This window comes from Nuphar pumila, chromosome 5 (assembly GCF_984573655.1).
Source record: "Nuphar pumila chromosome 5, dmNupPumi1.hap1.1, whole genome shotgun sequence".
Taxonomy (NCBI): Eukaryota; Viridiplantae; Streptophyta; class Magnoliopsida; order Nymphaeales; family Nymphaeaceae; genus Nuphar; species Nuphar pumila.
The window spans coordinates 60,920,340-60,943,828 of NC_143253.1; the positions used below are offsets into that span (position 1 = coordinate 60,920,340).

General features: G+C 43.8%; 1 protein-coding gene across 5 annotated transcripts in view; it reads left to right on the plus strand.

Moving 5' to 3' along the window:
• ABCB27 (transporter associated with antigen processing protein 2) overlaps nucleotides 1-23,489 on the plus strand; it is a 270,112-nt gene that overhangs the window by 87,151 nt on the left and 159,472 nt on the right. For all 5 annotated transcript variants that reach the window (XR_016431918.1, XR_016431917.1, XM_090006177.1 and 2 more), the window contains exons 9-10: nucleotides 21,926-22,036; nucleotides 22,110-22,254. Coding sequence is in view for 3 of the 5 variants with exons in the window: in XM_090006177.1 (XP_089862303.1) it covers nucleotides 21,926-22,036; nucleotides 22,110-22,254 (256 nt within the window). In the remaining 2 variants the exon portion in view is untranslated. The remainder of the gene's footprint in view (nucleotides 1-21,925; nucleotides 22,037-22,109; nucleotides 22,255-23,489) is intronic.

Below are 23,489 nucleotides of genomic sequence, written 5' to 3' on the forward strand. Positions count from 1 at the left end.
ACGTGCCCGACACGTGTCGGACACGAGTCAGGGTCTGAACCCCTGTGTCGGGCTTGGATCCGGGCTGGACCCGAGCTCGAGCCGACCCGCCCCGGCTTCTCGAATTCTCGAGAAGTCGGTGTCCTTAAAAGGACACAGCGTCTCGGGCGAGGGGCAAAACCCTCGCCCTTCTCTCTCATCTGATCCGTCTCCCTCACGCTGCCGCCGGCGATCAGAGACGTCGGCGAGCATCTCCGTCCGGCATCCTCAGCCGCCGACGACCGACGATTCTCCCTGCGGCCTCCCGACGGTGCGAGCACTTCCCTCTTCGCTTCCCCTTTGAGTTCCGGCGACCCAGTGGCCTTCGAGCGCCGGCGACCTACGACAGTCGACAGCCTCAGCATCCCCCTTGTTCTGCTCCTTGCGTCGGCCACCGACGGCCTTTTAGCTCCGGCAGAACCCCCCCTTCTCGTTCTCTGTGTCGTGAGAGCCGCCGCCGACCCCCTCGAGCGCCGGTAACCTGCAAGCACGGCCACCATCTCTTCGCCTCTCACCCTTCGAGCGAGGGTTCGTCGCCATCGGTCACCCCTCTGCTGTCCCTCCCTGCAGTCGCCAAGTGCCGGCGATTCGCCGCCGATCGCCGCTCGTCCCCTCCCTGTCTGGCCATCGGTTGTGCCAGGGACCCCGTGTGCCGGCGACAGCCTTCCGGCTTCGGCAACGCCACCACCCTCCGTTCGGTGACCTCAGTCGACAGCAGCCTCCGACGGCCCCGTTTGCTGCATTTTTCCGGAGGTATAACCCTCCCCTCTCCTCCTTTGTGCAGGATAGGTCGACAGGGGGGTTGAGCCTCCTGTCACTCTCTCTGTTTGCTCTTGGTCGACAGGGGGGGGGGGGGGCTGAGCCCCCTGTCGCTTCTTGCTGGCAGGGGGGTTACCCCCCCCCCCCCCTTGCCTGTTGGCTGTGGGTCGACAGGGGGCTGAGCCCTCTGTCGCCTTTTGTTTTGGCAGGAGGATTACCCCCTGCCTCTTTGCTGTTGGTCGACAGGGGGGCTGAGCCCCCTGTCGCTTCTTGCTGGCAGGGGGTTACCCCCCCCCCCCCCCCCCTTGCCTTTTTGCTATGGGTCGGTAGGGGGACTGAGCCCCCTGCCTTCCTTTTTGAGGATCTGTCGACAGGGGGCTCTGTCCCCCTGTCTTTGCTGTTGTTTTTCGGCAGGGGGCTTCGCCCCCCTGTTTGCTTGTTGCTTCTCGGCAGGGGGCTTTGCTCCCCTGCCTTCTTTTGTTTGCTCGGCAGGGGGCTGGGCCCCCGTGCCCTCTGTTGTTCCTGGCAGGGGGCGGAGCCCCCCCTGCTCTTCTGTTGCTCCTCGGCAGGGGGTTCTGTCCCCCCCTGCCTCTTGCATTATGCCGGCAGGGGGCGAGGCTCCCCTGCCTCCTGCGTTGTGCCAATAGGGGGCGAAGCCCCCCCCCTGCTTTCTTGTTTTAGAGCAGGGGCTTGTCCCCTGCGCCTTTGCTGTTCGCTGGCAAGGGGATCTGTCCCCTTGCCTTGTTCTTGCTGCCGGCAGGGGGCTGCGCCCCTGTCTCATGTTCTGACCCCTGCCTTGTTGTGGCAGGTGTGGCAGGGAGCTCCTGCTCCCTCCCCTGCCTTTCTTTGTGCTGGCAGACAGGGAGCTTCTGCTCCCTGCCTCTGCTGCTGTGGCCAAGCAGGGCAGAGGCTCCTGCTTCTGGCACCCTTGTCTGCCGGGTGCAGAGTTCCTGCATCTGCCTTCTGCAGGCAGGGAACCTTGCTGCGCTTGTTGCTTCTCGTTTATTTTACGGCTTATGCTAACGTTCTAAGATCTCCAGGTTGAACGGTGGATCCAGCTCACCCTCTGTGGCTCGAGCTCTTCTTTGCCTAGGCTGCATGGGTACGAGGACCCACAACCCCTTAAGGTAGGGGATTCTTGCGTGAAAGGACACTGAACTGATAAATGCTAAAATAAGAAAGATAACTAAAAGAGGACGATATATGTATACGTATAATATATATACGTATGTCTTTACCTTCAAGGACGCGGTTTCGCGATCCTTGTCCTCTTTATTTTTTTGCACTTTCCTTTCTGTCGCCGCCGCGCTATATGTGCCTAGGCTTTTCATTCCTGTCTTTACATTTCATGTCTTTTAACTCAAGGACGCGGTTCGCGATCCTTGTCCTCCCTACTTCTTGCACTTTACTTTCCTGCTGCCCCGCGCTTTGCGCCTTGGCATTTACTTGCTTATGTTTGCCTTGTTCTCCAGGATGCCTGGTCCTCCTCTACGTTCTTGCACCTTACTTCCTGTATTTACTTGTTGCCCCGCGCTTTATGCGCCATGGCTTTGCTTCTGCTTTACTCTTCGTATTTTACTTTCTTGTGTTGACGTGCTTCTTCTTGCACTTACCTTTTGTATGTATTCGTCTTTACCTTGTTGCTGCGTTTCGTGCATATGCCTTGTTCGTGCATGTATCCTATCTCTGTCGCATGCTCCTTTTCTCTGCTTGCGCTTATTGATCTATCAAGGTGCAACCCCATGCCTCGTGAGTCGTCCTTTACACTCGCGTGGTCAGTATAGGATCTCCTACCTCACGAGTCGCTTGCGTAGTTGCCTGCTTGTGCGTTACGATAATCGAGGTATGATCTCATACCTCGTATGGAGCTTTAGCGTTCTACCCTCGTGGTGCGGCTTCACCCATTGAGTCTTGTCCCTCAGGCACTTCAGTTCTCAAAAGACATCGTCTTAGGTTCAAACCTATTTTCAAGATGTATAGCTTGTGAAACAGAGGTAGCGGTCGGACCTCCCAAATTGATGTATTTGGGATAGATGTGTTACAACCTTAGTTTGCCCATTCGATGCGACTTAGATAACCTTGTTTAGGATCCTGTGCACGAATAGGGGCGGGGATCCTAGCGAGGTACTTGCGCCATCACTAGATCGGCATTACCTTACCTCTGATACGAGACCTAGTTTCTAAGCCTTCTGGTTCAACCATGATTGTAGCGCCTTCCTTCGTGAAGGTATTGTTGGATCTCTTACAAGGGATCCATATTCCTCCTCTAGTAGTTATACCCTTAGTCAGGTACGATATGTTTGGACTACGAGAGCAGAACAAGAGGTCTACAGTAACCTCTAAGCGTGTATTGACACATTAAGCTAATCCTGTTATGTTGCTTTCGCCTAATAGGCAGATTGCTCGCGATTGTCTAAAGGACCCGAGCACGATCAGTTGGAACTGGAATGAGTTCACTGCAGACTTTTATAAAGTAGAAGCATTGGGATTTCCTGCGAGAGATCCATACCCCTCTCATCGTGGTTGTACTTTTGAACAGGTACGTTGCGTACTACGATGAGTAGGATGAGAGGTCTATGTCTGCCTCGAACATGCAATGGCATGTGTTTGAAATCACAAGAGATGTTTCTACCCTCACTGCGGATTAACCCCCCTTTCTTTGTGATTGTATATGTGAATAGTTACGATGCGTACTGCGGTGAGTAAGATGTGAATTGTGTGCTTGCCTCGAACGCGCAATGGTGCATATAACTCACCTAAATAATAATCATGCGCCTTCACAGGCAAGATGCTCGATTGGGTTGAAAGACCAGAGCATGAGAATGAGACGGCGGTTAAGAAACCCTCCGTCGTGCTCATTCGGGACGGTTCATCAAGAGAGAGGATGGATGGTACAAAACTCCGATGGACAGTCATATATGGCAATCTCGGGCAAAGATCCGACCTTCCCCAGTCATCGGAGGTTAGGGGAAATCCTTTGGGCCACTTCTGCAGAAGTACGGATGCGCATCCATTGGGCCTTTGTTTGCCTTTGGGGATTTACTCTCTTTGTCACAGACCGTCCCCTTAGGAAGCGGACTCAGTCAGTCATTCGGGGTATAATAAAATACATAGCATAATGGACCCCCGAATCGATCTCGGCTGTTTCTACGTTTTGCCTTGTGCGTACCCACAACGGCCTGCTCAGTAATGAGACAAGATATAACTTATGCACATGATCTTGAGATATGCATATTATGACGTGCATTGCTTGCTTGCTTGCTTGTTAGCTCGGTAGTTCGGTATGCTATTCGTTGAGCTAGGTACGCCCGTCGAGGCGTTACTCTTGTTGGTTAAACTGCTTATGCAGTTCCTTGCTTGGTAATAACTAGCTTCTCATATTAGTTGATTGCTTATCTTGTATAATTGTTTGTCATATAATAGCTCGTGCCTCACGATTAATGTAGCTGCTGGCCGATAGGTTGAACCATATAATGGTACTTGTATTTATTACGAATGTTGTTATGAATACCTGTCTTATGCAATTGCTTTTGCTTGGTTGGTGGATAGAGTTAGTTACTCTTCACCTATTATATTTGTGAGATTGCTATAGTTGTCTGTTCAGCACTCTGATCCTTCCTGCTCTTTTACGTAGCTGTTTGCTTTACTAGAGCTTTGCTTACTCCACAGCACATTTGGTTAGATCTGCTAGTCTTGCTTGTTTCTGCTTGAGCTAGCGTTTATCTTACTTATTGCAGCTTCTGCTCTTTCTTGTCCTTTGCACCCCTACTAGTCTGTTGTGTGACTGACCCATTTTCATGGGCAGGTGGTGAACAGGTTGAGACAGCTTGCGATGGCATGATGATGCGATGCATTCAAGGCAATGCCCTTTCCTGACATTGCGTTCTTGGGGACTCTTTTGATAGATGGTACAAGGTTTCTTTGAAAGTATCTCTTTCGATTATAACTCTGCATTTCTAAAACTGTATTACCAAAATGTGGTTCTTCTTTAATTTCAATAAAATATCTATTTGAACTGCAAATCGGTTTGTAATGGGGAAACTGCTTTTTTGGTTGTAATGTGCCCAAGGTCTAGGGACTTGTTGTTTTGAACCTGATCTTCCGCTGAACTTCTGTTTTAAACTCTGATAAATGATTGATTTCAAAGCTTTCAACCTTTTTCATAAAAGGTTTCAAGTCCACAATTTTGGGGCGTTACAACTTTTGGTATCAGAGCAACTGGGAAAGTGGTAATCCTTGATCATCTGCCATCTGCATCGCACTGTGAGTATCTTTTTCTCTTAAATGGTTTTGTAGTTATTTTAACTAACGAATGTGTTTTTGCTTAGATGTCGTTCAATAAACTGATCAAATCTATAGACGCATTAACCGGAGCAGTTGAGTAGCTCCAAGCGATGGTCCAGAACCTGGATCATAAGGTTGATAGGTTGGTTTGCATGAGCACCAATCTAGAGCAAGGTGTCAGCCCTCATGTTTTGTCTGGTCCTAGGTGCTTTTGGGACCTCAATAGTTGTTATTTTTGCGGAAAGGTGGGTCATTCTGCTGAAGTTTGTCACTTTAAGCAACGGCGCGACCGAAAGTCTGCCGAAGATAGTGCTGACGACAAGCGTCAACATGTAAAGGCAGAAACTAAGTGAAGAAAACGAGCCTCAACGATCGTTAAACCCAAAGTGTCTGAGATGTGATCGTGTTCACCGTGGGCAGGCATGTCCTCGAGCCTCGGGTGGTTGCTTTTATTGTGGCAAGATGGGTCAGTTTATCCGTAATTGTCGCGTAAAGAAGGTCGATGACCTTCGGCGAGTGGGCAGTACGCCCCAACCTTCTCAGTAGTAGCAACTGAACACATAGGAAACGTCGAGTAGACACTTTTGTTATTCTTAGTTTTAGACTTTTTGTGTATTTTGTTGCGTATTTTTGTCTAATCAAAACTTATCGATGGAATTTCGTGTGACTTTGATGTCTTTGTGATCTTAATGATGGTGATGCTTATTAGGTGAATGACGTGTCACGCCTACAAATCATTAGTTTACATCACTTAGATATATGACATTTCACGACTACAAATGATTAGTAGTTTGATGATACATCACGCCTACCTAACTTTGTTGCAGGGTTTCGCATTATGATTGATTGTGTGATTATATCATCCTTGAATAGCATGATTTATGAATATCATGGGTATTGGACTAGGGATGTCTTGTAGATATGTGCGTGTGTTTCACATTGAAATGGTCGAATGCGATGTGCTTCGAGGTAAGAATTGTGGATGCATATGATGGTGCAAAGATTTGAATTGTCTTGTTTGCACATATAACTTGAATCCTGTGAATGTATTGGATTACGTAGAAGCCACGTAAGATGAAGTTAAGTTGATCTGTGTATTTCTGTGTATAGAATTCATGCTTTGATTACGCATGCTTTGAGGTTCTATTTGAGGATATAATGTTTCTTGTGGCATTGATGAATTGCGTAGTTTAAATCTTCTATGTGATGTGATATGCCACGCGATAAGAATTGTTGGAAGAATGTGTGATTTTGTGTTTTGTTTTGCCATGTGAAGTGATACGATGCATATTGCTGGTATTTATGCTTATGCCCATCTTGGTGGCTTCTGACCCTGTGTGCGGTCAATTATTTTGATCAGTCGATTGTTTTGATTCATGTATCACTGTGTATGGCGCCTGTTGAGGATCTTATCTTCAATGGATTATCTGTGAGGGGGTGTATGACCAAGATCAGGTGACCCACTAGAGTGGTAGAATTCTGTGAGGACGTGCACTGTCCAAGACCGGGTAGCCGCGAAGACGGTGAACTATGAGGAAGTGTATGGTCCAAGACCAAGTATACTATATAGGGCGGTAATTCCTTGTGAGGTCGTACATTTTCCCATACCAGGTGATTCGACGTGGATCTTGTCGATTATTAGTGGCTATCGACCCTGTGAGCGGTCATTTGTGTTGATGCGTGTATCGCAACGATTTTTCTTTGATTATGGCTTTTGTTGGAGATTGGGTTCCCAAAGATTTTCTGTGAGGGTTCATATGACCAAGATCTGGTAACCCGACTAGAGTGGTAGAATCTCTGTGAGGATATACACTGTCCAACAGCGGGTAGCCGCGGAGACGGTGAACTGTGAGGAAGTGTACTGTCCAAGACCAGGTATACCATCTAGAGCGGTAATCCCTTGTGAGGTTGTACGTTTCCCAGATCAGGATGTCCGACGAGGAACTTGTGTGACTTTGATTGCCATGAAAGGCTATGGTGAGCTTTGTTGATCTTCTGATATTGATGAGTATAGCCAGTTGCGAATCTTTAGATTTGACTTTCTGTTTTAGCACGATTATATGCCCAACTCAGATGTGAGAATTAGATTTGTATTGATTTTTAGGTCTAGATCATGTTTTCGACCTTCTATAGGAAGGGTGAGCTTCTATGAGAATGTATGTCGCCTTAAGTGAGTCTTGATAGGTGGCAGTTGGTCGCATTAGGCCTTGAGAGAGTATAGATTGTGTTTATTCATGACGCAGAGTTTGTTAGAGTTTGCGAGTATGACACACGACGTCTTGATGATGATTTAGAGACCCCGTTCAAGGAACACAAGCCAGAGCAATGCATCGTTTCGTCTCTTCATCCCTTATCGGGTCAAGTAGAAGTTATGATTAACCTTTCCTTTTGGTCTTCTACTAGACTCGTTTTTTTTTTATGACTCGTCGTGTCTCTTCACCCTTAAAGATAGCGAATAAGCATTCTTATAAGCCTTCTGCTAAACTCCCTTTCTAATTATGGCTCCATATGGACTCTTGCGAACTCTCTATGAACTCTTGCGAAGACAAGTTTATAATGATTTCACACATATGTTTTGTTCGACCAAGTTGTTGGCTTCGAACCTCTCTTTGGGACGCATTATGTGTTGTCTTGATCTCTTCAGAAGCTTGTGTGTTTGGGGTTCGTGTGCGCACGTGCATCCTGATCTATACCTAGTTCCCTTAGATTGCGATCTAGGCAGATCACCTTCCTATGAAATTTCGAGGACGAAATTCTTTTAAGGGAGGTAGGATGTAAAGCCCGTGAAAAAAAAAATTGCATCCGACTCGTGTCAGACACGTGCCCGGCACATGTCAGACACGAGTCAGGGTCTGAACCCCTGTGTCGGGCTTGGATCCGGGCTGGACGCGAGCTTGAGTCGTCCCGCCCCGGCTTCTCGAATTCTCGAGAAGTCGGTGTCCTTAAAAGGACACAGCGTCTCGGGCGAGGGGCAAAACCCTCGCCCTTCTCTCTCATCTGATCCGTCTCCCTCACGCTGCCGCCGGCGATCAGAGACGTCGGCGAGCATCTCCGTCCGGCGTCCTTAGCCGCCGACGACCGACGATTCTCCCTGCGGCCTCCCGACGGTGCGAGCACTTCCCTCTTCGCTTCCCCTTTGAGTTCTGGTGACCCAGTGGCCTTCGAGCGCCAACGACCTTCGACAGTCGGCAGCCTCAGCATCCCCCTTGTTCTGCTCCTTGCGTCGGCCACCGACGGCCTTTTAGCTCCGGCAGAACCCCCCCTTCTCGTTCCCTGTGTCGTGAGAGCCGCCGCCGACCCCTCGAGCGTCGGTAACCTGCAAGCACGACCACCATCTCTTCGCCTCTCACCCTTCGAGCGAGGGTTCGTCGCCATCGGTCACCCCTCTGCTGTCCCTCCCTGCAGTCGCCGAGTGCCGGCGATTCGCCGCCGATCGCCGCTCGTCCCCTCCCTGTCTGGCCATCGGTTGTGCCAGGGACCCCGTGTGCCGGCGACAGCCTTCCGGCTTCGGCAACGCCACCACCCTCCGTTCGGTGACCTCAGTCGACAGCAGCCTCCGACGGCCCCGTTTGCTGCGTTTTTCCGGAGGTATAACCCTCCCCTCTCCTCCTTTGTGCAGGATAGGTCGACAGGGGGGTTGAGCCTCCTGTCACTCTCTCTGTTTGCTGTTGGTCGACAGGGGGGGGAGCTGAGCCCCCTGTCGCTTCTTGCTGGCAGGGGGGTTACCCCCCCCCCCCCCTTGCCTGTTGGCTGTGGGTCGACAGGGGGCTGAGCCCTCTGTCGCCTTTTGTTTTGGCAGGAGGATTACCCCCTGCCTCTTTGTTGTTGGTCGACAGGGGGGCTGAGCCCCCTGTCGCTTCTTGCTGGCAGGGGGTTACCCCCCCCCCCTTGCCTTTTTGCTATGGGTCGGTAGGGGGACTGAGCCCCCTGCCTTCCTTTTTGAGGATCTGTCGACAGGGGGCTCTGTCCCCCTGTCTTTGCTGTTGTTTTTCGGCAGGGGGCTTCGCCCCCCTGTTTGCCTGTTGCTTCTCGGCAGGGGGCTTCGCTCCCCTGCCTTCTTTTGTTTGCTCGGCAGGGGGCTGGGCCCTCGTGCCCTCTGTTGTTCCTGGCAGGGGGCGGAGCCCCCCTGCTCTTCTGTTGCTCCTCGGCAGGGGGTTCTGTCCCCCCTGCCTCTTGCATTGTGCCGGCAGGGGGCGAGGCTCCCCTGCCTCCTGCGTTGTGCCAGTAGGGGGCGAAGCCCCCCCTGCTTTCTTGTTTTCGAGCAGGGGCTTGTCCCCTGCGCCTTTGCTGTTCGCTGGCAAGGGGCTCTGTCCCCTTGCCTTGTTCTTGCTGCCGGCAGGGGGCTGCGCCCTTGTCTCATGTTCTGACAGGGGGTGTTTCCTCCCCTGCCTTGTTGTGGCAGGTGTGGCAGGGAGCTCCTGCTCCCTCCCCTGCCTTTCTTTGTGCTAGCAGACAGGGAGCTTCTGCTCCCTGCCTCTGCAGTTGTGGCCAAGCAGGGCTGAGGCCCTTGCTTCTGGCACCCTTGTCTGCAGGGTGCAGAGTTCCTGCATCTGCCTTCTGCAGGCAGGGAACCTTGCTGCGCTTGTTGCTTCTCGTTTATTTTACGGCTTATGCTAACGTTCTAAGATCTCCAGGTTGAACGGTGGATCCAGCTCGCCCTCTGTGGCTCGAGCTCTTCTTTGCCTACGCTGCATGCGTACGAGGACCCGCAACCCCTTAAGGTAGGGGATTCTTGCGTGAAAGGACAATGAACTGATAAATGCTAAAATAAGAAAGATAACTAAAAGAGGACGATATATGTGTACGTATAATATATATACGTATGTCTTTACCTTTAAGGACGCAGTTTCGCGATCCTTGTCCTCTTTACTTTCTTGCACTTTCCTTTCTGTCGCCGCCGCACTATATGTGCCTAGGCTTTTCATTCCTGTCTTTACATTTCATGTCTTTTAACTCAAGGATGCGGTTTCGCGATCCTTGTCCTCCCTACTTCTTGCACTTTACTTTCCTGCTGCCCCGCGCTTTGCGCCTTGGCATTTACTTGCTTATGTTTGCCTTGTTCTCCAGGATGCCTGGTCCTCTTCTACGTTCTTGCACCTTACTTCCTGTATTTACTTGTTGCCCCGCGCTTTATGCGCCATGGCTTTGCTTCTGCTTTACTCTTCGTATTTTACTTTCTTGTGCTGACGTGCTTGTTCTTGCACTTACCTTTTGTATGTATTCGTCTTTACCTTGTTGCTGCGTTTCGTGCATATGCCTTGTTCGTGCATGTATCCTATCTCTGTCGCATGCTCCTTTTCTCTGCTTGCGCTTATTGATCTATCAAGGTGCAACCCCATGCCTCGTGAGTCGTCCTTTACACTCGCGTGGTCAGTATAGGATCTCCTACCTCACGAGTCGCTTGCGTAGTTGCCTGCTTGTGCGTTACGATAATCGAGGTATGATCTCATACCTCGTATGGAGCTTTAGCGTTCTACCCTCGTGGTGCGGCTTCACCCATTGAGTCTTGTCCCTCGTTTTGCCTTTGTATTAGTATGTGCATGAGTTTGCCTCTTGTCAGCTTGCACTCCCTGAGTGCAACTTCGAATGTATAGTGTATATCGTTTCACTTGGCTTACAAGCCACGACACGCACTTAGGCACTTCAGTTCTCAAAAGACATCGTCTTAGGTTCAAACCTATTTTCAAGATGTATAGCTTGTGAAACAGAGGTAGCGGTCGGACCTCCCAAATTGATGTATTTGGGATAGATGTGTTACAACCTTAGTTTGCCCATTCGATGCGACTTAGATAACCTTGTTTAGGATGCTGTGCACGAATAGGGGCGGGGATCCTAGCGAGGTACTTGCGCCATCACTAGATCGACATTACCTTACCTCTGATACGAGACCTAGTTTCTAAGCCTTCTGGTTCAACCATGATTGTAGCGCCTTCCTTCGTAAAGGTATTGTTGGATCTCTTACAAGGGATCCATATTCCTCCTCTAGTAGTTGTACCCTTAGTCACGTACGATATGTTTGGACTACGAGAGCAGAACAAGAGGTCTACAGTAACCTCTAAGCGTGTATTGACACATTAAGCTAATCCTGTTATGTTGCTTTCGCCTAATAGGCAGATTGCTCGCGATTGTCTAAAGGACCCGAGCATGATCAGTTGGAACTGGAATGAGTTCACTGCAGACTTTTATAAAGTAGAAGCATTGGGATTTTCTGCGAGAGATCCATACCCCTCTCATTGTGGTTGTACTTTTGAACAGGTACGTTTACGTACTAAGATGAGTAGGATGAGAGGTCTATGTCTGCCTCGAACATGCAATGGCATGTGTTTGAAATCACAAGAGTGATGTTTCTACCCTCACTGGGATTAACCCCCCTTTCTTTGTGATTGTATATGTGAATAGTTACGATGCGTACTGCGGTGAGTAAGATGTGAATTGTGTGCTTGCCTCGAACGCGCAATGGTGCGTATAACTCACCTAAATAATAATCATGCGTCTTCACAGGCAAGATGCTCGATTGGGTTGAAAGACCAGAGCTTGAGAATGAGACGGCGGTTAAGAAACCCTCCGTCGTGCTCATTCAGGACGGTTCATCAAGAGAGAGGATAGATGGTACAAAACTCCGATGGACAGTCATATATGGCAATCTCGGGCAAAGATCCGACCTTCCCCAGTCATCGGAGGTTAGGGGAAATCCTTTGGGCCACTTCTGCAGAAGTACGGATGCGCATCCATTGGGCCTTTGTTTGCCTTTGGGGATTTACTCTCTTGGTCACAGACCGTCCCCTTAGGAAGCGGACTCAGTCAGTCATTCGGGGTATAATAAAATACATAGCATAATGGACCCCCGAATCGATCTCGGCTGTTTCTACGTTTTGCCTTGTGCGTACCCACAACGGCCTGCTCAGTAATGAGACAAGATATAACTTATGCACATGATCTTGAGATATGCATATTGTGACGTGCATTGCTTGCTTGCTTGCTTGTTAGCTCGGTAGTTCGGTATGCTATTCGTTGAGCTAGGTACGCCCGTCGAGGCGTTACTCTTGTTGGTTAAACTGCTTATGCAGTTCCTTGCTTGGTAATAACTAGCTTCTCATACTAGTTGATTGCTTATCTTGTATTGCTTATGAATTGTTTGTGATATAATAGCTCGTGCCTCACGATTAATGTAGCTGCTGGCCGATAGGTTGAACCATATAATGGTACTTGTATTTATTACGAATGTTGTTATGAATACCTGTCTTATGCAATTGCTTTTGCTTGGCTGGGTTAGTTACTCTTCACCTATTATATTTGTGAGATTGCTATAGTTGTCTGTTCAGCACTCTGATCCTTCCTGCTCTTTTACGTAGCTGTTTGCTTTACTAGAGCTTTGCTTACTCCACAGCACATTTGGTTAGATCTGCTAGTCTTACTTGTTTCTGCTTGAGCTAGCGTTTATCTTACTTATTGCAGCTTCTGCTCTTTCTTGTCCTTTGCACCCCTACTAGTCTGTTGTATGACTGACCCATTTTCATGGGCAGGTGGTGAACAGGTTGAGACAGCTTGCAATGGCATGATGATGCGATGCATTCAAGGCAATGCCCTTTCCTGACATTGCGTTCCTGGGGACTCTTTTGATAGATGGTACAAGGTTTCTTTGAAAGTATCTCTTTCGATTATAACTCTGCATTTCTAAAACTGTATTACCAAAATGTGGTTCTTCTTTAATTTCAATAAAATATCTATTTGAACTGCAAATCGGTTTGTAAGGGGGAAACTGTTTTTTTGGTTGTAATGTGCCCAAGGTCTAGGGACTTGTTGTTTTGAACCTGATCTTTCGCTGAACTTCTGTTTTAAACTCTGATAAATGATTGATTTCAAAGCTTTCAACCTTTTTCATAAAAGGTTTCAAGTCCACGATTTTGGGGCGTTACAACAGAAGTTGTCTCTATCATCCACCGAAGCAGAATATCGAGCCATGACTTCTACAACTATGGAGATTGTCTGGATTCATCAGTTGCTGCAAGACATGGGGATTCCAATTCAAGAAGCCACAAAGTTGTGTTGTGATAATAAGAGTGCAATCTATATTGCTAAGAATCACACGTTTCATGAGCGAATAAAGCATATTGAGATGGACTGCCATTATGTCCGAGAGGCATATCTACAAAAAGTCATCGATCTTCCTTATGTAACTTCAGAATATCAGTTGACAAATTTCTTCACCAAGGCGCTTTGCTCTCCAAAATTCAACTTTCTCCTTAGCAAACTTTTGGTCATTGTGCCCTAAGTTTGAGGGAGGGTGTTAAAATGTATCTCTCTTTATGTAAATATTTACATATATATATAAAGAGAGATACATATACATATATACATCATGTATATATGTATATGTATCTATCTTTATATATATATGTAAATATATATGTTTCCTTTTTTCTTGTAAAACCCGCAAGGGTATTTTAGTCATTTCTCTTCCTTTTGCGCATATTCATAATTATGAATATGTTGTAATTCTTTTTGTATTTTTCCGTTTCTTCTTTTTCTTTTTCTTTTTCCTTTTTTGTCTTTATTTTTTGTTGACTCAAAGTCAACTTGGAGGGCTCAACACTAGCTGTTGAGCCTCTCCAACGGTTAGAATTCTAACCGTTGGAGGGGCTCCAACAGATAGTGGAGCCCCTCGAAGGCTCTTTCTCTTCTTATAAATAGGGGAGTTCCCCCTTTGTAAAAGGCACTTCTTGGAGCTTTTGTTCTCTATTCTTCTTAATAAAATTCTTTATATTTTGTATGCCTTTGTGCATTTGAGTTTCTTTATTGTACCTTTGTGTACATTTGTTTTAAGTGTTCTTGTGCATTTGTGCACATTGGCGGTGTTGTGCTTATCGCACACTTTATCTCATTTTTGAGATATTTTCACAAACACAGGCACCTGTTTGATGTCGCACGGACCCTTATGATACAATCCAATGTTCCTGCATTATATTGGGGTGATGCGGTTATCAGTGCTTGTTATCTGATCAACCACATGCCTTCATCTTCTGTGGGAGATCAAATTCCATTATACATCCTAAAACCTAATGGCCCACTCTTCTCTTTCTCACCTAAAATATTTGGATGTGTTTGTTTTGTACACAAACTTGGCCCTGACCGTGATAAATTAGTTGCTCAAGCTACAACATGCATATTTATAGGTTATCCAAAAATCAAAACGGATATCGATGTTATGATCCAATTTCTTGCTAAGAGTATGTCAGTGTGGATGTATCTTTCTTGGAATCCATTCCATATTACTCTAATACCGGTTCCCAGATGCAAGTTGATCTAGCTGAGTCTTTTCCATTACCTATACCTCTTTTTCCTTTGGAATCTATGCCCTCATTACCGAACCAAACTTCATCTTCTTCACGATTTAATAATCCTCCATTGGTATATGTGCGTAGAGCTCCACCTCCTCCAGTGCCTTCATCTTCTTCTTCTCCTGAGGTAAGTACTATTGACAACAATGATCTTCATGATGATGATAACAGGCCAATCGCTCTACGAAAGGGGACACGACAATGTACCTTATATCCTATATCTCATTTTGTGTCCGATGTCAGAATTGGAAATCAGATGAAAACTTTTATTTCAGCTTTATCTGCTGAAACTATTCCTCTGAACTATCAACAGGCAAAGCTAGATAACAGGTGAAAGCTGTCTATGCAAGAAGAAATGGATGCTTTATTGTCTCAGCATACATGGGATCTAGTTGATTCCCAGTGGATGCGGACATTGTTGGATGCAAATGGGTATATACTTCAAAGTACAAATCAGATGGTTCTATTGAAATGTACAAGGGCAGATTAGTAGCAAAAGGGTATACTCAGACTTATGGTATTGATTTCTTTGAAACTTTTTCTCCTGTTGCACGGATGTGCACCATTTGTCTTGTTCTCTCAGTAGTTGTTCATCATGGTTGGAGTTTGTGTCAATTAGATGTGAAAAAAGCATTTCTATATGGGGATCTATCTGAAACAGTTTATATGCAACAACCTCCTGGATTCGAGGTTGAGGGGGAGTGTCAGAAGGTGTGTAGATTGAGAAAGGCGATATATGGCTTGAAACAAAGTCCGCGTGCATGGTTTCAAAAGTTGTTTGAAGTGATGCCAAGTTTTGGCTTTAATAGGTCAGCGGCATATCATGCATTATTTATCAAGAAAACTAACTCAGACATAGTTGTTATGGTGGTATATGTGGATGACATTATTCTTACAGGAGATGATGTGAAAGATATTGAAGCCACAAAGGCTCATCTTAAAAAACACTTTGTTACAAAAGACCTTCGTTCACTTAGATATTTTCTGGGTATAAAAGTTGTCAGGAGCCGTGAAGGGATGATTTTGTCTCAACGGAAGTATGTTCTTGACTTATTCAAGGAAACTAGAATGTTGGGAGCTAAACAAGCAAATATTCCCATGGACCATAAAGTTCAGTTGTTTGAAGAAGGGTCGAAACCGGTTGATAGCAAAAGCTATCGCTCACTAGTAGGGAAGCTACTATATGTAATTGTGACCAGGTCTGATATTGCTTTAGCAGTAAGCAAAGTTAGCCAATTTATGGACAAACCAACTGAGGTACACTAGAATGCAACTATAATGATTCTCAGGTATTTAAAATCTTCTCCTGGAAAAGGGTTATTATTCAAGAAAGGTGGAACTCTGGAGATAGTGGCTTACTCTGATGCTGACTATGCAGGATCTGTAGTGGATAGAAAATCTACCACAGGATTCTGTGTTTTTAGGAGATAACTTAATTTCATGGAGAAGTAAAAAGCAAAATGTGGTTGCTAGGTCGAGTGTAGAATCAGAATATAGGGCTGTTGTAATACCCACGATTTTTATCAGATAAATAAATTTAGATTTTTAAGTCATTAAGGTGATACACGAATATTTTATTGTTTTAATTATTTATTCGTAATTGGATCTTGGATGACCTATTTGGATCTTCATTGTTGGATCCCAAATATCCTGTTTAGAACTCCGATATTCCATTCGGATCTTAGATATCGGACCACGAACCTTAAATTGAATATTTAATGATAGATTTTGGTCAAATGGATTGGATCCTTGAAGTTTAAATCAAAATTTTAATGGTAAAATTTCTATATTGGGTCTACAACACTTTAGTGGGATTAGTATTGCCTAGGCGATGTTCGGATCCATAACATTTCATTTGGATCTTCGTCGGAACTTCAATATTAATCTGGATCCTTGTATGGAAACCGTAAGGATCAATGTATATTTAGTTGGATCCATAAGAACTCATTTGGATCCATAGTTCCAAATCATATAATTAAAACTTCAGATTCCTGGATCCAGATTTATTAAAAGGATCCATAAAGGAACCATATATATATATATATAACTGTACAAATAGATATGTATGTATCATAAAATAAACATATCATGTGGATCTGTAATTGGATCTATTTGGGTCCGATCTTCGGATCCACTCCGCAGAGCTGACGTGGATCCATACTGCGTCTGGATCCAGGGTCGCGGACTCGGACCCGGGGCCATGCCTGTGTAAAGAGGTAAGTGAAAAACAAAAACAAAAAAAAAAAAACGATAAATCGTGTTAGGGTTCATTTTGAACCCTAAACACGTTAAGTGAAGGATTCTGGGTGCGTAGCCGCCAAGCGAAGGGAGGAAGGTAACTGCTTCCTTCCGTTTCGGGCCATCCTCCTTAATTACTCCCCTCCCACACCTCTCTTCCATCTCTCTCTCTCGCTCCTCTCTACCTCCCACACCTCTCTTCCTCCCACTCGCCTCTTCTTTCTCCTCCCGCACTCACTGTCTCACTGTCCCTCTCGACCCGAGCTCGCCAGCAGGAGCAACCGATGCCGGCGATCTCCCTGACTGCGACAGCCACCTCCTCGTCGTCGGAACAGGTAGGTTTTCCTGTTTTCTTCTTCTTTTGGGTATTATGTGGGTCGAGTATGGGGAGCGGGGGCAGTGAATAGATTTACGAGTGCAGTGAATCCCAAATCTGACAAGAAAATTTGGGGATTTAGGGTTTAAGCTACCGAAATTCCAGAATCTCCGATTTGGGGATTTTGGAGTTTCAATAGTAAAGAGATAGAGTGTTTGGCATGGATTTAAATGTGGGGAAATCGAGTTGTTATTCGGGATTTCACGGTGAACCCCAAACCGAAACCCCAAATCGTTGATTTGGGGGGGGTTTGTAAGTCTGTCAAAGAAAAAAAAAAGGGGGTTTTCTATTCCTGCTGTAGGATTTCTGAAATTTTTCTTTTGGGTATTGACGGTGTTCGGTCATGTAGGGGTGGTCGGCAACACCTCCATCCATGGCATCTTCGAGGAGAAACGCTGGAACAGGTAGGATTTGCTGTGTGTTCCTTGTTTGGTATATCATAGTTCGAGCATGCTGTGTGGGTGGCCAAAATCCCTAACAGGAAAAAGAGGATTTCAGGTTTATGGTGCCGAAAATCCCAAATCGATTGAGTTGGGGATTTCGGATATCAGAAAGAGGGGTTCAATCGGGCTAATGCCTTCCATGTTGAGATTTTATGTGTAAATCAATAGTATGATAGATGTCACCATGTATTAAATCATTGCTAGGTTTAGATTAATCATGTGTTTTGGTATGTGGTAATCTGTGTTGAAACCCCAGTCCTTTGAATTTGATTGGGTATAATTGCATTGTACGTTTGATATCATTTTTCTGTTTAAATGTTGTTACCTGTGAGCATGACCAGTTTGTATCACTATATGCCTTGTAGATTCAACCTTTACATGCTCTAGCTTTGGATGCAGGTTAGCTCTACCATTTACTAATATGTATGCTTAACAGGGAAATTCGGTCATGGTATTGTCTCAGTTCTAATAGGGTAGGGGAGAGTGTTGCTATTAATATTAGGGGTTGAACTGGCATTGTTCTATACATAGTAACTTATACAGATTGCTCCTGACAGAAAAATCATTGGTTATTATAGTATACTTTATGCTGTGAAAAAGAAGAAGAAGAAGAAGGGATTAGTCATTTGCATAGCTTGTCTGCGATATTCAAATATAGATATATATATTTATATATACCTCTGCATACTGAATTCTGCTAATAAAAGGGAATTTACTTTGGAATGATTACCAGTGGGACATATTGTGGTTATTCGTTGCTAATTAGTTCGATGTATAATTTGCTGCAATTCAGATGAACCATAGTGGTGCAATATTTCTACTTAAATGTCATTATAGCTCAGAATGTTTTTTTTTTTTGTGTAATTAAACCACAATAAGTTCTTTGATATATGTGTGCTAAGTGTGGCTCTGAAAATGTAGACTTATCTTAATTGTTGATTCCTGTAAAATGGTCATACTAGCTAAACTATTATTGGATCTCAAAGGAGGATCAATGTTAATCTATGTTGTTGTTTCATCATAGGATTCTGAAAAATTTAGATTGACTAGCCCTGTATGTGATATCGGTGATCTCTGTTAAATGAAATCTTTAGGTTCACAACATCATGTGATAGGATTAGGAATCAACATGCTTATTTTATGGGATCGTTAAAATTGTTTGGAAACGGATTGAAACAATTGCTATTTCTGAATATACATACCTGGTAATCTATTGTGGGAGAAATCTTGGAAGCAAGTATACATAGAATCTAGTTGGATTCATGTTAAGTTGAAATTTAAGTTAACATTTACATGCCTATTCAGTGGATATGCAAATTCCTATTTAGATGCTTATAGGTGGATTATACATAGAATCTAGTTGGATTCATGATAAGTTGAAATTTAAGTTAACATTTACATGCATATTCAGTTGATATGCAAATTCCTATTTAGATGCTTATAGGTGGATGCTCGGGTCCATATGAAGCTGCATATTAGTTAGATGCTCAATGCCTATGTAACGGCATAGTAAGTGTATGTTAAATTTCGTACAAAGTTGCATATCCAGTTAATATTCAATGCAAACTTAACTGCATATTAGGTTGTTATTCACTGTTACGTGAAACTGTATATTAAACTAATGCTCAAATGCTTATTGAGTTGCATGGTAAAATGATATTCAATTTTATATACTAAGCTGCATAATTTAGCATGTTAAATTGCATATTTCTTAAAATAAGCAAAATGCCATTAAGTGTATATCATCTAGAAGGTTCAAATAACCATGAAGATGTTTATTTTCCAATGTTCATATGCTTGTTAAACTGTATATTTTTCTGAAATACTATTGCCTAACACTAATATTTGCTGAAAGTATCAAATGCCAACTAAGCTGTATATCTTGTGGAATGTTCAAATGAGAAGGTGTTTGGAAAAATGTATATAGTTGTATTACCAAATTTCTAAGATTACCCTGCATGCTCAATAAAGGACACCGACAATGTTTTTGCTTGTTGGCAGAGTTTTTAATACATGCCACCCTGTGTTGGGATGTCACAAGTCAAAACCTAATGGTACGTTGTGGCAATTTGCAATTGAAGAATAAATAAATAAATAATAATGATGAGGAATGATGATCTGGTAACCGAACCTATGGGTCGGTTTGTGGTGGGCATATGAATGTCAAGCCAGTGTATTGAGGGTCATGCATAGACCATCGAAGTTATGATGTGAATCCACATGAAAATGAAAATATAATATTGTTGTCCGACCGGTTTAAAGGCACCGGGGCATTCGTGCTTGACTGGTTTAAAGGCACCAGAGCACCTTGGGTGGGTTATGCAATCAATATGACAAAGGATTGGGACTGGTTTATACACCTTGGTAAAATGACTAAGGTTGGGAATTCTACTGCTATGATAGTAGAAGGAAGTTGGGGAAAAACCCCATACTTCGGGAACATAATTAAATGAAAAGATTAACCCACTCAGATTCGGGCTTACCTTGGAGAGGGTAAGTGGTACAAAACTCCGGGGACATGTGTTTTACTGTTTCGAGCTAAAGTGACTCGATGGTCCCCAATCCTCGGAGTTGGGGGGGACCCGGACTACCAATATGTCGTAGGTGGTAGATCTTTGTTCTTCTGCAGAAGTTAGGGATGCATCCTATTTTGGTTTGGCCTTTGGGAGGTTCTCTCGGTCACTGACCACTCCCTTGGGATTTCAGTCTCAGTTAGAATGTTCGGGTTAATAAAACAACTTTGAATAATATACCCCCGAACGTTCTCTTCTGTGATGGTTGCCTCGGCCCGTGTGTACCCGCGGGATAAGAAAAGATAAACATCAATTAGAACAGTTAGGTATCACTGTGATGGAGTCATTAAAGAGACATTTGCATATTTTTCAGCATGTTTTATATTGTAATGATCTGAAATCCTGAAATGGGTCAATACGAGGTGATTGAACTATTACATGAAAGTTATGCATGTTATTGTTATTGCTGTTGCATCGCCTACCTCACTTGCTTATTCATGTTGCATACTATGCCTTACCTGCTCAGTTATTGTTATTACATAATTGTTTACCTGCTCATGTATATGACTGTTGATTATTGTTGTTGCTTTACGTGCTATTGTATATACTAAAGATTTACACTTGACACCCACATCACATACTAGACTCATGATGTACCTGCATTAAGAGTCACAGTTTTCCTACTTAGACGTGGTAGTCTAATTCCAATCAATTTACTATTTTTCAGGTAAAGACTAGGGTTTATGAGCGGCTGCGGGATGAGGCATCGGATTGAGATTTTTGGATTTATTGTTCCAGGGATGGTTGAGTTCATTTTATGTTTTTAAAACTCTGATGTCATTATTCCTTGATAAATGGAAGGAAATAAATGTGTTGGGTTTTCTCTCCACCGTAATGTCTCGAAATGCTTAATCCTATATTATTTCTTGTTTACGCTGTTATAAAAGAAAAAAAAATCCTCTTAAATTTGGGTTAAAAATTTTGGGGCATTACAGCTGTGGCCCAAATAGCTGCTGAATTAATGCGGGTTCGTACTGTTCTAAATGATCTTCAGGTGAAGGTTTCCTCTCCTATGACCATGATGTGTGATAACAAGGCTGCCACATATATAGCGAACAATCCTGTCTTTCATGAGAGGACAAAGCATATTGAGGTTGATTGCCACTATGTAAGAGATATGATTCAAGCTGGTCATATCACTACCAAATATCTAAAGTCGGAGGACCAAGTTGCAGATATGTTTACAAAGCCTCTTGCTAGACCAAATTTCTCAAAATGATGTGACAAGCTGAGCATGATTGATATCTATGCTCTAGCTTGAGGGGGAGTGTTGAGATTAAGAGGTTTTAAGTTTAAGTTTTCTTAAAAGTAGGTTATTTGATATTTCTTGTTTAATAAGGGACTTGTGTGTAATTTTTTATATTGGCCTCTCTCTATTTAACATAGAGATTAGCCCTAATAAAAAAGTAACGAGTTCTCCTCTCTCTCTCTCTCTCTCTTCCTCTCTCTCTCTTCTACCTCGGTTCTCGTGTTCCTCCTTCTAGTCGCTGCAGAAGCAATAATGGGTAAAGTAATATCTAGTTCACTCGTGCTGGGTTACCACTTCAGTTTTTCAAATAACTTCTTAATAGTAAAACTGTTCCACAGTTTTTTCAGCAAGCACTGTATACACTTCTGTTTGATGCAATAAAGTGGTAAAGTAATATTAGATGCTGCAATGGCAAAACTGTTCCTTATAATATGTTTTCTTTTTAATGTTGCTTGTCCGTATGACCTATCTTCACCCGCCGGCCTCCACAATTACTCCACAAATATCTTATCATTTATGTCTGGCTCTTGGAATAAATGGCTGTAAATATGTGGTGGTCTGCTTCAGCATGTCTTGAATGCACCTGTCTTATTTTATCTGATTAAAGTTGGACTATTGATCCCATTTTTTGTCACAATTGTCTTTAGGAATCTTTTGGAGCCATACGCACAGTGAGGTCCTTTGCTCAAGAGGAATATGAAATTTCAAGATACTCAGAAAAAGTAGATGAAACATTGAAGCTTGGGCTAAAACAAGCGGTGAGTTCCATTCAGTGATTCATGACTCAGAATATAAGAAACTATGACTTTTTCCGTTATTTGTGTGCCGCAGATTGTTATAGGACTTTTCTCTGGAGGACTGAGTGCAGCATCAACATTATCTGTTACTGTTGTTGTAATTTATGGTGCTAGCCTGACGATTACAGGATCAATGACAGCTGGTGATTTGACATCATTTATACTTTACAGCCTTACAGGTAAGTTGCCAAAGGATCAATTGATTGGGAGTTTTCTTTTGATCTAGCAGCATATAATGTTGAGCTGGCTTTTAGTCAGTTGAATATTGGCACTTGCCAGTGACATAATTTGTTTGGAAAATTGACATTAATAGTAACTGTCATGTTTTATAAGTTTTTGTACTATAGAAATAAAACATCTATCGACTGAGAAAAAAGACACCAATTGGCAAGTTATTTATTACCTTAGAGAATTTCAACTAAAAGCTCAGCCTGATTCTGCTGGACCATGACTTTGTAAAGAAACAAGAATCTTCCAAACACACAAAATACGTCCTTCAAGTATCCAAGAGAAGAACAAGTGTCCACAAAGGGGCACACTACTGAAACCCACACAAGGGGTATTCACAAGAACACTTAAAAATAAATATTTTATTCACCCACTAAAATTCTAGAAGCATACATTTGAAGAGGGGGTGACCTCTATTTATATACATGAGTTGAGGGGGAAAAGAAGACTCAAATAGAGTCGTTGGTGCTAGTCCAACGGCTCTATTTGTAGCTGTTCGACTAGCTCCAACGACTCCAAGACTAGTCAACCTATCTATTTTAAACTGAACTAGACACAAAAGATAATAAAATAAAAATAAGAAATGGAGAAATATATATATATATATATAATATTATATATATTATATACATATATGCATTTTAACACTCCCTCAAACTTACGGTACAAAAGTTTGTATAAAAGAAAATGATATCTGGGAGCAGCGAGAGGTTTGGTAAAGAAATCTGCTAACTGATATTCAGATGTCACATAAGGCAGATCTATACTCCCATGAAGATACTTTTGTTGAACATAGTGACAATCTATTTCAATATGTTTAATCCGTGCATGAATGGTGTGATTGCTGACAATATAGATTGCACACTTGTTGTCATAGCACATGCATCAGTTATTTGAACTCTCATATCAGCCAACAATCTTCTCAGCTAGACCACCTCCATTGTTGTAGTTGTCATTGCTTGATATTCAACTTCATTTAATGAAAGTAAAACCTTCTATTGCTTCTTACGTCGCCACAAAATCAGTGATTCACCTAAAAACATACAAAAAACCATGGTTGAGTATCTGATATTGGGATCACCTCCTGTAAAACTTAAAAAAAAATTGCGTCGGACTCGTACCGGACACGTGTTGGGTCCGATTAGGCGTGTCGGACTCGGACTTGGACTCGGATCCGACTGACTTG